This window comes from Eubalaena glacialis, chromosome 8 (assembly GCF_028564815.1).
Source record: "Eubalaena glacialis isolate mEubGla1 chromosome 8, mEubGla1.1.hap2.+ XY, whole genome shotgun sequence".
NCBI lineage: Eukaryota > Metazoa > Chordata > Mammalia > Artiodactyla > Balaenidae > Eubalaena > Eubalaena glacialis.
Window position 1 is genome coordinate 9,326,654 of NC_083723.1, and position 14,632 is coordinate 9,341,285.

The window sequence follows — 14,632 nt, forward strand, 5'->3', positions numbered from 1 at the left end:
CACAGGCTGCGAGCGCCTGGCCAGGCCCCCTTCCAAGCTGCACTGCCCACCTCGGCGAGTGCCCCCAACTCCAGACCTGGACACAGAACGGCCCTGCTTGCTGTCCCTGTGCCCAGGCTGCGGGCCCTCAGGTCACAGACCCTGTGCCAAACCTGACGCAAGGCAGGTGCTGGGCTCTGAAAGAAGACTGGGTGGCCTCAAACCCAGACACCCAGACTCTGCAGGTCCGGGGTGGGACTCAGGGCTCTGGATGCCACCAACACATGCACACCCACGTGAACACACTCACATCCCTGCACACCAGGATGCACGCACATGTGTACCCACGGGCACCTACGTGTGCACACACATGCATACATTACACGTGTGCACTCGTGTGCGCGCACACATCCACAACACGCGCAGGCGCGCGCAGAGGCCCCACCCCCAGAGCTGCGTGCATGCTCGGCACAGCCCCGCCCAGAGAACCCTGGCAGCTCGGTATCAAGGCAGATCCCACCACTCTCCAATCCAAGAAGACAGGGTCCAGGACGGAAGGGGACAGAGCAGGATCCAGGGAGGACGAAGACAGGAGGGACGCAGACGCGGCAGTGAGGGGCAGCCTGCAGTGGGTGGGGAGGCCGCGTCAGCCCCACGCCACGCCCCGCACGTGGACGTGAGCCCGAGGAAGCCCAGCCTGCCCTGCCTGGACTGACGCAAAGCAGACAGAGGGCAGAGGGACACAGCCGGTGGGGGTCCCGGCCCTTGTCACTCGTCCCCAAGGCTCTCAGTCCTACACGCACGGCCCCCTCACCCGACCTCCCCACCTGGGCAGAGCCTGGGCCTGGTCTCATTTCATGCACTGGTCGTGGAGTTGGAGGGCCCCAGGCCCCATTTCCCTCGGGGGGGACACGTCCACCCAGAAAACAGTAAAAATAATCAGAGTGTGTTGCGTGAATGTGTGTGAGCGCGCCTGTGAGTGTGCATGTGGGTGTGTTCCTGTGTGAGCGTGCAAGGGTGTGTGTTTATGTGTGCATGCATGTACACACGTGAGTGTGAGAGCACGTGCGTACAAGTGGGAATGTGCGTGAGCGTGAGTGTGCTTGTACGTGCATTTGTGTGGGTGTGAGTGTGCACTCGAGTGTGTTTGTGTGCATGCACATGCGTGTGAGAGAGATGACGGACCACATGTGACTCACATCCTCACACATGGTGGAACCCAGCACTTAGGGGCGGGAAGGTCTTTTCTGCCTGCCTGGCTCAGCCCCTCGGTGCAAACTAAGGTGCCTGCAGTCCGGGAACAGGGTCTCACCCAGAGGTGCAGGGGCGGGGTGGTGGCCCAGGCCTCCTGGCTGCCATGCGGCCCTTCCTGCCCCACCGCCAGCCTCTGCCCAGCCTGGCACATGGACGAGCGAAGCCCTGGCCCTGGGGAGGCCTCAGCACAGACACAGCCCTCTGGCTGCCACTGCCAGGGACCCAAGCTGGGCTGTGCTACGGGAGGGCTCCCAACAGCACACCGGCCGGAAGCGATGGAAACACCCAAAGGGCACAGTCTGGACAGACGGCCTGCCACTGGCATCCTGCGCGTCTCTTTCAGCATTTGACCAATACCAGACACAGGGTCACCGAGGTAGGGAAAACTCGTAGGTCACAGGCTACGCTCAATTTGTGATGACAAGAGGACACTCCCACTTCACTGGGTGCTGGCCCCACGCTGCAGGGAAGCCACGGTCCCAGAGAGCCACCTGCACCTACACAACCACGGGCGTGACCTCGGAGGAAACTGAGGCACAGGGTAAGTCCCCTGCCCACGGCACCACAGCTCGGAGCAGAGCCCCCGCGGTGCTGGGAATTCCGACCCACCCCATCTGAGTCAGGAAATGATCCGAGGACATTTCTGGGCTCCAAGCCTGCAGGAACACAGAGCCGGCAGGAGAGCCGGCAGGAGACCCGTCAACCCAGAGGCTGGGCCCTGACCCCTTGGACCTCACAGATGTGAGGGGAGAAGGGCATCACCCCAGAACCACTGTGAGCCCCTGGAAAGGGCAGCGGGTGGGGACGTTTCCCCACAGGACCCGCTTGAGGGAGACCTCCAAATATTCCTTGTGGCCCGAGCCCCAGGGCCTCCCCCCACCTGCCCTTTCTTCCACACCCTCCTCCCTGGCCCCATGGTGACCATCTCAGTCCCTCAGGCAGCCACCTGCAGCCCCAGGGCCCAGCAGCCCCTTGGCCTCATCTGTCCAGGACCGTGGCTGGAGCGCACTGCCCTCAGGAGGCCACCCTGAGCCCCCTGTCTGCCTTGTCCCCTTCCCACGCCTCCGAAGGTCACACACACTCCCCCCAGCACAGACTGCAGTTCCAGTTGTTGATTGGGGTCCCCAAAGACTCACTTTCTGGGGGGCAGGTGGTCTGGTCCCCTAGCTCGGGGCCTGGCACCCAAACGTGGATCACAGAACTGTCCAGAGAAGGTGCCCCAGCCCGGGCAGCTGCAGAGGCTTCACAGCCATGTCTGCTCCGCCTGGTCCCCGGCCCTTCCACCAGGTCCACCGGGGGGCCAGACTCCAGCACGTGGACAGTCCGGGGGTCCTGCGGCCACAGAGGAAAGCCTGGGGCCCACAGGACCGCCCAGAGGGGGAACAGGTGGGAACCCTCGCCCGATGCCAGGATGGTTCCCCCTCACCCAGGCCCCACGTCCCTAGTTCCTGCTGCCCTGGTGTAGGCGGCTCTAGGTGCTTCTTACCGTTGGAGCAGGCTGCCCTGGGGAGGGGGGGGGATGACACAGCTGTGATGGAAACAGACCAGGTTTAGGGAGGGGACCGCCCATCAGACAAGAGGGTTGGGGAATCAGGTATTCCCTGTGGGATGCCCAGTGGACATGAACCTGGAGGCCTGGAGGAGGCACTGGACACTGCCCAAGGCTCCGGGAGCAGCCGGGCTGTAATGTGCAGGGGGTGGGAAGCCGGGGCAGTAAGACCGGGAGCTGTGGGGCTGAGCCCTGCCCAGTGACGGGAGGCCTGGGGGAAGAGCGTCCAGCCAAGGACAAACCTGCGCCAGGAGGAGCCACCTCCTGCCTCCCTGTTTCAGCCCCAGCCAGGGCAGCACTGGGGCAGCCAAGGCAGGTGAGCAAACGGGTGATGGGATCCAGCCAGGGCAGGGGAGGGAGAAGGAGGTACCAGTAGGGGGCAGTCGGGAGGCTGGGGGGTTATGTGCAGCAGGAGAGGGGCCCCACCTAGGAAAGAGCCCAGCCAGAGGAGAAGGGGCCCCGCCAGGGTGAGGGGCCGGCTGTGAGGCATGGCTGCAGAGGCGGGCTGGTCAGGAGAGGGTCCAGGGAGGCGGGGTGAGGGGAGATGCAGAGGACCGGAGGGGAAGAGGGCCAGCCAGTGGAGCAGGGGGCCATGGGGGGGGAGGGCCCCGCCTGAGGAGGCGCTGGGCTGAGGGAGGGACACAGGTCCTGATAGACGCCCCGGAGGCCTGTCTGGAAGGAGGGGTGGGAGACACATAGGGGCGGGAGGCACGGGCTCCCGTGTGGCAGCCAGTACAGCCAGCGCACGTGGTGATTCTGAGAGCGGTCACGTGGCTCTACCTGCCAGCACTCACGTTCTCCTCAAGGGCTCAGACCAAACTGGAGGGGCAGGGGGAATTCTGGCCAGCTCCCACCTCCCCAGGACTGCAGCGATTTGTTACCCTTTCTGTGGTTCAGGCACTAAACACATTTCCTTTACGTTGATAGGCAACCAAACTGCACTGCAAGTTGCACACTGCAGTGGACCCTCGCTATCCCCCCTCTGAAAAAAGACAGCAATCCTGACCCACCTGCCCAAAAAGCGGGCATCCAGGAGGGAGCCCTGAGGAGAGAGTCAGCACAGGGAGGAAGCCGGGGCTCTGCGCCCTGCACCCGTCACAGGCAAGGCACCTGAGGGGCAGGGCAGGCACCCTGAGCCAGCAACCCTTCTCCAGAGACACCCCTCCTGCCCCACCATCACTCCCTGGCAATGACCTTCACAAGTACTCCCGTGACTCTACTTCCCCGCCACTCCCCAGCCCACGTGTCCCTGAGCACAGTCACCTCCCCCCCAAGCCTCGCCCCTCAAGGCTCTGTCAGTCAGCAAGGGACAAATCTGGCATCTCCCCCTCCCCTCCTCCGCCACCCTCGAAGCCCCAGGACCCCAGGCTGCTGTGCTCACCCCCCCACCCCATGCCCTCCAGCCTGCCCACCGCTGCTGGTTCTGAGCAGGCCTCAGGTGTTCTTGAACGTGATGCCTTCAGCTCTGACACGCTGCCCAGTTAAATAAGTGAGTGACTGTGTTTAGGTACAACCAGGGGGCCCTGAAAGCAAGGGGCTGGGAGAGGGAGGGGACCCAGTCCGGTCCACATTTATGGGGCTCATCCTTGGTGCTGGGCCAGGTGGGAATAAGGCCATTTCCCCTAAACTCTTTCTGCTCTAGCGGAAAGCAGCAGGCACACCCTCTCGGGGAAGGGTGGAGCCCCCCAAATTTCAGCAGTGCAGTCGCATGGCCGGCTTTCTGCACGTCCACCTCTGCCTCCCAGCATCTGCGCTGGCCCCGGCTCTACAGAGCCCAAAAGCACACGGCTGCATCCCCAGATTCCCACACACCAGGGCGGCACAGGATTGCTGCAAGAAAGCCCTAGAGCCTCCCTGCGGAGGGCCTGAGGCTCTGGGAGCCCACACTTGAACCCCGGTCTCAGTCCCCAGAGCACGCTTTCTCCAGCGAGCATATGACACGCTGCATATATGCAGCAAAGGCAGCACCCTGCACAGACCGCCTCATTCATCCAGTCCCTCTTCTGCCTCTTTTTGGCCTCTACCCTGTGTCCTGCAGGGCTTCTACCTGCCCCAAATTCCATCCTGCGAGAGCAGCGCTGTCAGCAGGTGAGTGTACTGCAAGATGGCAGGGAGGCGGTGAAGCGTGATTAGCAACGGACATGCTTCGGAAACGTGGGTGCCATCTTCTTCACTGGTCTCGAATACCAAGTTGCAGAGCTCACCAAGGACAGATTTCACAGACTCTCAGAATTTTCTAATTGGAAGGGAGAATCCCTGGGGCACCATACAGTCGGATCACCACATATTTCTCTGCATCCATCCCCATCTATCTGTCAATATCACCACCACCTGTACAGACTCGTGGGCTTGAATAGGAACATTCTAAAGACGCCAAAACGATTCAGAAGGGGCCCAAGATTTCAAATATGTGCTTTTCCAGTATGAACTTTTCACTTTCACCACAGCCCTACAGGGGAGCTGCGATGCCCTTTAGACAGGTGGGGAAACTGAGGCTCAGGAAAGGAAAGGTCTGCATTGCCCAGGGAATCACAGCCAGCAGCAGTGAACCCCAGATGTCTGCTCCCTACGACTCCCGCGCGCGCCCCCAGGATGGTCTCCCTTCCTCCCTAGAATACAGGAGCTCCTCTTATCCTGGGGGAGGGGCAGAGTTCTGAGTGCCCGAGGCACCTTTACAGACTCCCCCAACCCCACCCCCGCACCCTTCCCCCCTCTCTCTTTTAATCTTTTAATTCTCTAAAAGGAATGACTACAGGCTACATAGAGCATTGGTTATTAAAAAAGGAGAAGACAATAGTACTGCCTGTCACTGAAGCAGCTGACTGAAGCCCTGGGTGCAACCAGAACTGACCCAGGCCCCAGCCCAGGCCTGTCCAGGCCCCCTCCCCACCTGGAGCTGACCTGGCCTCTGAGCCTCCCTCCTGGTCCTGGTAGGGAAGTTGTCCTTGCTGGGGGGGCCTGGCTGGGTGGCGGGGAGAGGGGCAACCACAACACATGGGAGGGTTGTTGGGGGAGAGATACAGGGGTGCCCCCTGCGAAGGTCAAACAAGCCCCACTGAAAGCCCATAGGAGGCCTGCTGGAGAACCAAACCCTCCACCCTCCCCTCCCCCTCCCCTCCACCCTCCCCTCCCTCTCTGCCTTCCCCCTCCCATCCCTTCCTCCCCTCCCTGGGGGCATGCAGCCCTCTGGCCCTTTTCCCTTTTTTCTGCCTTTATCTCTGCCTCCTCTCTGCCTCCGGCCTTCACCCCTACTTCTCTTCCTCTCTTCCCCCCACCCCCCAGCCCCTCTCCACATACTCCCTCCTCCTCCCCTCCCAGCCCTCACCACGCACTGGCCTCTCTGGGCCCTGAAATATAGGTCCAGCATTGTGTCACTCCTGTGTGTCCCATGGCCCCTCTGACCCTGTGCATCCCGGGCATCACCGTCTGGGGGCCCCTCCCTTGGTCCTCAGGTGGTGGGTCCTTAGTGGGGCCCCAGCCCCAGCTCTCTGACACCCATCACTCCCCCCACCCCAGTTGTTCCTCCCAAAGCCAGATCTGTCCAGCTTCCCCTCCTCACCCCATCTCCCCCATCTCCCCCTTTCTCTCCCTAGATGGGCTCCCCCACCCCATCAGATTCCCCCACCCTCTTGCCAAAATGCAGCCAGAGGCAGAAACAAAACCCTCCCTCAGGGCCCTCCAAGCCCAGGTGGGATGGGCTGGGCTGCACGGAAAAGCTCCAAAAGCACCACGCGGCAAGACATCTGCCTCAGACCTCTGGGGTCCTTGGGCTGGGGAGGAGCCCGCAGGAGGCAGCCGGCATGGGATCCTCGCCATGATCTTGCCCGCCCGGGAAAGACAGTGACAAAGTTCAGGCGTTGCGAGCCTGGGTCCCGGCTGCGGCAGAGCAGGTGGAACGAGACCAGAGCCCTGTGCGACCTTGGCAAACCCTGTCCCTGTGGACCCCAAATGGGTCCACAACTGGGAGCCAGGGGGGCTGGAGGGGGCCAAAGTCCTTGCCCCCTTCCCACCTCCCCCATGGCGGCAGGGTTAGGAGGGGGACCCTGCGAGCCCCGCGTGGGCTCCGGGCTCCAGGCTCCAAGCGCGAGGGAGAGGCACCCTGGGCTGTGCGCACAGCCCGCAGGAATCCTGCCTGCCCTGGCACGCTCCCCGCGCCTACTTTTCATCCCTCCTGCGGGGATGGGTGCAGACAGACAGCGTCGGACCCGAGCTCTGGCCGCACCTGGCCGCTCACCAGCTGCCTGACCTTGCCAATCCTTGCCCTCTCTACACTAGTCTACCGGTCTCCACCTTCCACACCCAGGAGCGCTTTGTGGGCTGTAACTCGGGAAAAGAGTCGGCCCCAGGGTGCCAGTCCCCACTGTGTCCCCAATTCTCTGAGTGACCTTGAACGTCCCCTCTCCAATTCGGGGCCTCAGTTTCCCCACCTGCCCAACCGGGCGATGCGCGCCCTTCTCCCCGCGTTCCCAGTCCCTCCCCGGGCATGTGTGTCCCAGACCGGATCGGGAGCGCGCGGCGGCACTTACCGTCCTCCAGAGACGTGGGCGCTTGGCGGGGACCAAGGTAGCCGTGACCAGCAAATGCGAGGCGGCCACCACGAGCCCGAAGCCGATGGCCAGCAGGCTGCGCACGGGCAGCAGGGCATAGGACACGAAGGTGACCAAAAGGAGCTGCCAGACGCCCTGGTCGGCTGCCACCGGCACCGCTGCCGCCCCGGCGTGGGCCCCGGCGGGGCCGCCGAGCGCGAAGGGACAGCAGAGCAGCGCGAAGGTGAGGCTGAAGAGCAGCGCGAGCTGGCCAACCTGCTGCAGCTGGGGCACCTGCAGCGAGCGGACGTTGGTGACCACGAGCAGCGCCAGGAAGAGCACGCAGTGCACGGGGTGCGAGCCCTTGGCCAGGCCGGGCGCGGGCCCCGGCGCGCCCAGCAGCTCGGCCAGGGCCAGCGCGCCCGCCAGCAGGCTGAGCACGGCCAGCGCCTTCAGCGTGGCCGCCTGCTCCAGCCGCAGCGTGTAGCCGCGGAACAGCGCCTCCAGCTCGGGGCACGCGAACTCCTCGTCGCACGCCCGCAGCCCGCGCCGGCCGCCCGGCCCCGCCGCCCGCTCGGCGCCCCCAGACTCGCCCGCGCCGCCTCCGCCTCCGCCGCCGCCTCGGCCGCGCGGCGCCCCCGCCATCCCAGCGCCATGCAGCGGGCGCGCCCCTCGCCGGCCGGGGCGCCGGGCGGGCGGGCGGGCGGGCGGCGAGGCGCCGGGGCGCGGCGGGCAGAGTTGGGGCGCCTGCTGCCCCGCGCGCGCGCCCCGAGCGCGTCCCCTCCCGCCCGCTGCGCCTGCGCACTGGCGCCGCCCGCGCCCCGGCCGCGGTCCTCCGGCGACCGCGCTGCGACAGCCGAGCTCGGAGCCGCGGGCCTGGGCGCGCGAGGCACACGCGCGCGCCCCGGTCCGCACCCCAACTCCGCATCCCAGGCCTCCCGCCGCCGGAGGGGCCGCGTGAACCTCGGGCGCCCACCTAGCCCGCTCCCGGCCTCAGTTTCCCCACTGGTGGGCAGTGCCACGCACTGTGCTGTCTCTTGGGGCGTTAAAAATGCTGAAATTTTGCGCTTTTCCCCTTTGGGAGGGCTTACCTTGTATGCCCCCCAAATAAAAGCAGGTCCCTCTATTCTAGAGGAACGCAAAGTGGGGCCCACGCTTGACTGCGGATCCATAGCCAGGGCCCTGCGAGGTGAGGCGATGCCCAAGGACCCGGCCGAGGGGAGGAAGGTGGCCGCCCGCGGCATCTCCCCGCAGGCCCTCTGCACGCGGGACCCTCCATACGGCGGGCTGTGGGCAAGTCCTGCCCTGGTCCCTACACCCCCTGTGAGTGGGTGCAGGGGTGCAGGAGCAGTGACCAGGTGGTGTAGTCCGACAAGCAGAGCCCCCAGCCGGAGTTCGGGCCGTGGGGCGTGTGGCCAGTGCCACCTGGGTGCAGAAGGAACCAGGTCAGAGTCCTAGCGGTGAGGCCTCTAGGGAAGGAGGTGGGAGGCTGTTGGTTCAGGGATGGGGTGGGAGTCGAAAGGAGAAGGGACCCTGCAGTTTTCCATAAGAGGAAACTGGAAACCCAAGTGATGGGGAGATGTTTTCTTCCAGCAGGGCAAATGTAGGGACTGTTGCCATGGCACGTGCGTGGGACCCACGGCTTACATTCATTCACTCTAAGGGAAGGGGCTTTGTGCCGGCCTTCCCCTGTGTTATGCTCACAATGGCCCCTGGGCGTCCGTGCCTCTGTCCCCCCTTTACCATGAGTATCCCGGAGTAAGCAGCTGGCTCCAGGAGGTGTGGAGAGATGTCAGGACTCACAGCAGAACCCCTCCCTCCATCGTCCCGTGCTGCTTCTCATATGAGTGGACCCCCATATGTATGGACCAGGAGCTGGAGGTCCCAGGAAGTCCCAGAGACCAGGAGGCTAGCCCTCTGCAGGAGGTCCTCCCAAGGCCCACTTCCAGACAAACAGGTTGAATTAATGCAGCCCAAGCATGGGTCTGTTTTAGAGGTACTCCCTGGGGTCCAGGGGCTCTAGGGGTAAGAACCACCGCACCGTATATTGTTATGTGGGCACAAGAATTAGAATTTGAGGTGTGTTTCACATCTTTCTGGAATCGGTATTAGTTGAGCCATATGAACTTGCCATTTTTGTAAGAGTCCAAAGTAATCCCTTATCAGCGCTGATAGTTATAAAGACAGCACCTCACAGACTCTGCCTAGGCCAGGAGCACTTCCACTCCATGTCCCCAGCAGTTCACATCAGCAAACTTTTGGTGGCCATCGGGTCCCTCCTGGTGAAATGGCCTCCCCACACAGGGCACCTCCTCTGTGAAGCCTTCCCGATTCCCCCTGACCCAGCTAATTGCTTCCTCACCCCAGTTCCTACTCCCCCCTAATACCCACCACTCTATCTGGTCATCAGTTCGTTTATGCCCACCCTCTCATGGAACTGGCAGCCCTGGGAGGGCAGTGTCTGAACCACGAAGATCACCTGCCTCCCCCTCCTTTGGCAAAGTGTCCAACTTCCATCATCTAGTTTTCTCCCTGCCCCCAAATGGTAGCAAAGTCTGCAGGATTTTTCTTTTTAAGTTCTGAGTATCAAGAATATATTCTCTTGTTTAATGATGTAGTATATATTTTATCCTAATGATTTTATGAAAGGAAAGCTGAATAATATCCAAAACCGGATCAAACTACATAAGAATGAAAGAAATATGACAAAGCGACCTGGGTGCAAAGTTCACAAATCATCAGCACACTCTTCCCTTGCCCAACAAATTTAATAGGCAAAATTGGCATCAACTCCTTTACTAAAGAGCTTGTGTATATCAGAGTTGATGGAAAGAGATTCAGGCACGGGCACCATGCCCTTTGCTTGCTGCCACACATGGTCCTCCTGACAAAGCATCCAGGGCCATGGGGTACAGTTCACAGGTCATTGTCACATCCATCATCCCATTTGGCATCCTGGAGAAAAGATTTATCACCCTCGCCTTGTTGACCAAGAAGCAGAGGCCTGGAGATGCTTGTGCAATGCCAGAGACAGGAGCACACCAGAGCTTCGTGTGAGCTGTGAGGGATCCAGCTTCCTAACTCCAGCTGGTGGGAGGGGTTGTCACAGTGTGGACATGCACTGTTCATAAGTTCATCTTGTCTCATCGAATCTTCTGGGTGGAAAGGAGAAGGCCTCACATGGGCAGTTTGCAGTCAGAGCTAGCAGGGAAGTTATCTGAGAGACAGTCAAATGCACACACCCCATACTCTCTCTGGATGTCATGGCTTGAATTGTGTCCCCCCGCCCCAAAATTCATATACTGAAGTCCTAACCCCCAGTACCTCTGAACATGACCTTATTTGGAAATGAGGTCATTGCAGATATAATTAAGATGAGGCCATTCTGGAGTAAGGTGGGTCCTAACCCAATATGACCGGTGTCCTTATACAAAGGGGGCATTTGGAGATAGACAGACTCACACACACACAAGCCAAGGCAGCACTGGAAGTCAGGAGAGAGGCCGGGAACAGATCCTCCCCCGGCACCTTCAGAGGGAGCGTGGCCCTCCCCACACACCTTGATCTTGGACTTCTGGCCTCCCACTTCCGTGAGAGAATACACTTCTGTTGTTTAAGCCCCCAGTGTGCAGGATTTTATGACAGGGACCCTAGCAGACTGATACATCTAGCATATGGTCTATCTTGGACAATGTTCCATGTTACAGAGGGTAAATATTGACCAACAGTGAAGGGGCTGCAAAGATCACAAGGAGAACTTCTGCCCTTCTGGGGAGCATGTCCCCCCAGCAGAGGTGAGCAGGTGAAGGACACCATCGTGGGCCGTGCTGCGTCCTGCTGGTCTGGGAAGACGGGCATTCCGTTACCTCCTCGTCACCGAACAAAAGCTTTCCTCTCCAAAAAAAAAGCAAAACAAAACGAGTGTACCTTTGGCCCTCTTGTTCCCCTGGGGGTATCATAGTCCTCTCCCCACTTTCACAAGGAGAGCTGACGCCTCACCTGAGACAGACAGGCAGTACTTCTTGCAGCAGTAACGCCACTGAGCCTCTGTCTGACTTTCTGTTGTTTACAAATCTCATGTGTATCTTTGCATTTGAGCCTCACAACTGCCAAGGGCCCTGGCCTTTTCAGAAACTAATCCAATTTCAGATTGTGCGTGGGCGTGGTTCAGGGTGGGCCCAGCCTGGAGCCAGGTCCAGCATCGTGGACACCACAGGGGTGGTGGACCCTGAGTCACAGAGCTGGGCTGGTATCCCAGCACCACCCTTCCTAGCTGTGTGACTTTGGGCAGGTTACTCAACCTCTCTGTGCCTCATGTCCTCCTTAGATTGAGTAGGTAACAGCCCCTGGCTCACAGGGTTACCATGGGAAGAGAGGCTCAAATGCACACAGAGCCTGCACTTCGTCAGCACAAAGTGGATGGCTTTTGCCTCTCATGAGTGAGCGTTCCATGCACACAGGAATGGGGCAAGTGTCATTCAGACTCTTTGAGGTAAATGTGTGAGTTTCAGGCATGTCTGAACAGAGACCATGATACCAGGGACGTCGCTCTAAGCCAGCTCGTTGAGTTCCTCGGACTTTGGCCAGAGACTTGGCTTCCAGACGAGTGTTTCTTATTCCGCTGGCCACTCTGTATTTGGGACAAAGCTCCCCCTGTGGGTTTGTGGGGAAGAGACCCACCTCTAGTGAACTGACTCTGAACCACTGTGGAAATGCAGGTTGGTCACGAAAGAAGTGGGAAAGTTCAATAGGGAACTACGTTCAGCAAAGTTAATTTTGTCAGAGCCATTGCCAGGTAATCAAATGACCCACATGGCAGGTTCAATGGGCCATTAAAGTGGAGACACCCTGCAGCCGGGTGACCTGGGAGGGCTCAGCCTCCAGGGCGGCTGGGATGCATGTTCCTCTGACACCCACCACAAGCACGCTTCCCAGGCCTTTCTCAGGTCTCTCCTGGTGGACTTACTGTCTCAGGCATGAGGGACCCGCGAACATGATTTGTGGACCGCGGTTAGAAAAGGTTGCGGGATCTGTTCAGGACTCCTCCAGTCAAAAGGGGGCAGAGAACTCCAGCCCCAGCTACCTTAATCGGAAAACTAGGAGGCCACTTCACTCTCCCAACTGAAAGCCTGGATGGCTGAGCCAGGACCACAACTCGGAGGCCCGGGGAGGCCCCCGGGGGAGGTGCTCCGCTCCTGGAACCCAGGGCAAGGGAGTCCTCGAGCCCAAGCAGGGGCTGCAGATGTACGAGTGGACGGATGACTGATGGGCAGGCGACCAGCCTACTTCGGTACCTTCACACATCACTGTCCCCTGCAGTGCTGGCAGGAAGAAGACTAACTGGGGTACCGGAGCCGGCTCCCACTCGCCTTCCCCCCGGGGTGGTGGGCTCACTGGTCCTGGGGGACTCAGCGTCCTGCCCTCTGTGCCAGGGTCGCCGGCCGGCCTAGGGGCGAAGGCATCAGATAACATCTGACTGTCGCAGCTTTTGCAGGGAGACCAGGCTGGCGGGCGGAGGTTGGTGTGACTGGCACTTTTGCCGATTGCCCTTGTCACTTAGGATTTGGTATCAAGCAGAGCAGGCCTCTTGGCTGGTGGGAGAGGCCGGCGCCAGCCCAGCAATCACATAGATAAATATGTGATCACAACTGAGGCAAGTACCTCCCAAGAAAGCAGCCGCAGGGCATGTCCTGGGGTGAAACCTGTGGTGAGCGGAGTGGTGTCAGGCCACGCTGGGCTCTGTGAACAGCACCTGAGCCCCCAGAAAAGTGGGCTACTGGCAGCAGCAGGGAGACCTAGTGCCGCGAGCTCTTGATGCCCAGAGCATGCTGTGGGGCCTGGATGATTAATCCAGACTCGGGGTGGGGAAGGGGGTGTGGACTGACCTCCTCTACTGCATGCAGCCGGGGTCCCTGTGAGGTTCCTGTGTCATCCTGGTGAGACAGCAAGTGGCCTCATGAGGAGTGGACGTCAGCCACGGGTAGAATGGAAGGATCCAGATGACCCCAGGAGAGGGGACACCAGCCACGGGTAGGATGGAAGGATCCAGGTGACCCTGGGAGGGAGGCCACAGTGGACACTCTCGGGCGCAGGCAGCGGCTCATTCAAGCCCCCGCAATGCCCACGCTGTCTTCCCTGATGTAACTAACACACCTCCCTCAACAAGCCAGACCAAGTGCATCCCCTTCCTGTTTCCTCTAAATTGCATTTTTAAGTTCAAAAGAAATTAGATTCCAGGCAGGTGTGCGTGGGTATTTTCTGAGGGAGAGGAGCTCTCCATTCAGTCGGTGAGCGTGCAGGGGCTGAGTGCCCCACACAGGAGCGTGGCTCTGTCCAGCGGGGAGAAAGGAGGGGACAGACTCAGTGCCCAGATGGTCACCTCTGCTGCTAGAGAGGACAGGACGATCAGCACAGACAAGGGCCACCCACCCTAGAGGCAGTGCCCAGTGTGCACCCTGAAACCAAGCAACTGATGAGGACAGGGACGGGATTCTCTGCGGATTCCCCAGTGATGTTCGGGGTCCTTGCAGTTCATGAAACAATGCCGTTAGTACTCCCTCTCCTGGTGCACCGTCCACCACGGGGACAGAAGGCCACAGGAAGGGTGCCTGCTCGGCACTGCACCAAAGCCGGCCGCTGACGGTTATTTGTAGTGACCCGGGGGACCTAAGCTGACCGGTACTAAGTGGATTTGTATAAACCATCCCCGGGAGGGTAGGGCTGGAGATGATGGGGAGGCAGGAGAGTGGAACTACAGGCGCACCCTGAAACATGCAGGGGAGGGGGGTGGAAATAAGCTTTGCATGGCGGAGAGTCGGCTCTGACAGCTGCACCCAAAAGGCAGGGAAGCTTCAGCCTGAGGATTTGCACTAAAAATAGAATCGCTGGCTTGTGGGTAGAGAATTTGACCCAATTAGAGATTACCAGTTTCAGGAATTACTGGAAAAGAAATCTCATTAAATAGGTTAAATATAGGAGCCAGAGGGTGAAAAGGCCATCTGGGACTAAAAGGAAAACCAAAACTCCAGAAGGATTTTTAAATGCATTTTGCATCTCCTGTACAGGGAAGGGACTTGAAGTGCTGTAAATGCAGCCCAAGGCACCTGAGCGATGAGCTCCCAGCCATGCATTTTGCATTTTGCGGAGGGTGGAGGCTGGTGCAGAGGCAAGCTGCTGCCCGCCAGCCCCGTGCTCACTGCTGTGGCCCCGTGCTCATCACTGTGGGGTCTGGCTAAGCTGGCCCTTCCCCGTGCTGAAGAGCTGCAGCTCCGGGTCACACTCAGTGTTGGTGACAGCACTCAGGTCAGCCCACAGGAAATGTGAG

At 60.3% G+C, this 14,632-nt stretch overlaps 1 protein-coding gene across 1 annotated transcript in view; it reads right to left on the bottom strand.

Annotated features, from left to right (window-relative positions):
* The window catches only part of ADCY1 (adenylate cyclase 1), a 123,311-nt gene extending 115,358 nt beyond the window's left edge, over positions 1-7,953 (bottom strand). The window contains exon 1 of the mRNA XM_061197548.1: positions 7,309-7,953. Within this exon, the coding sequence (XP_061053531.1) occupies positions 7,309-7,953 (645 nt within the window). The remainder of the gene's footprint in view (positions 1-7,308) is intronic.
* Between the last annotated feature and the right edge of the window lie 6,679 nt (positions 7,954-14,632).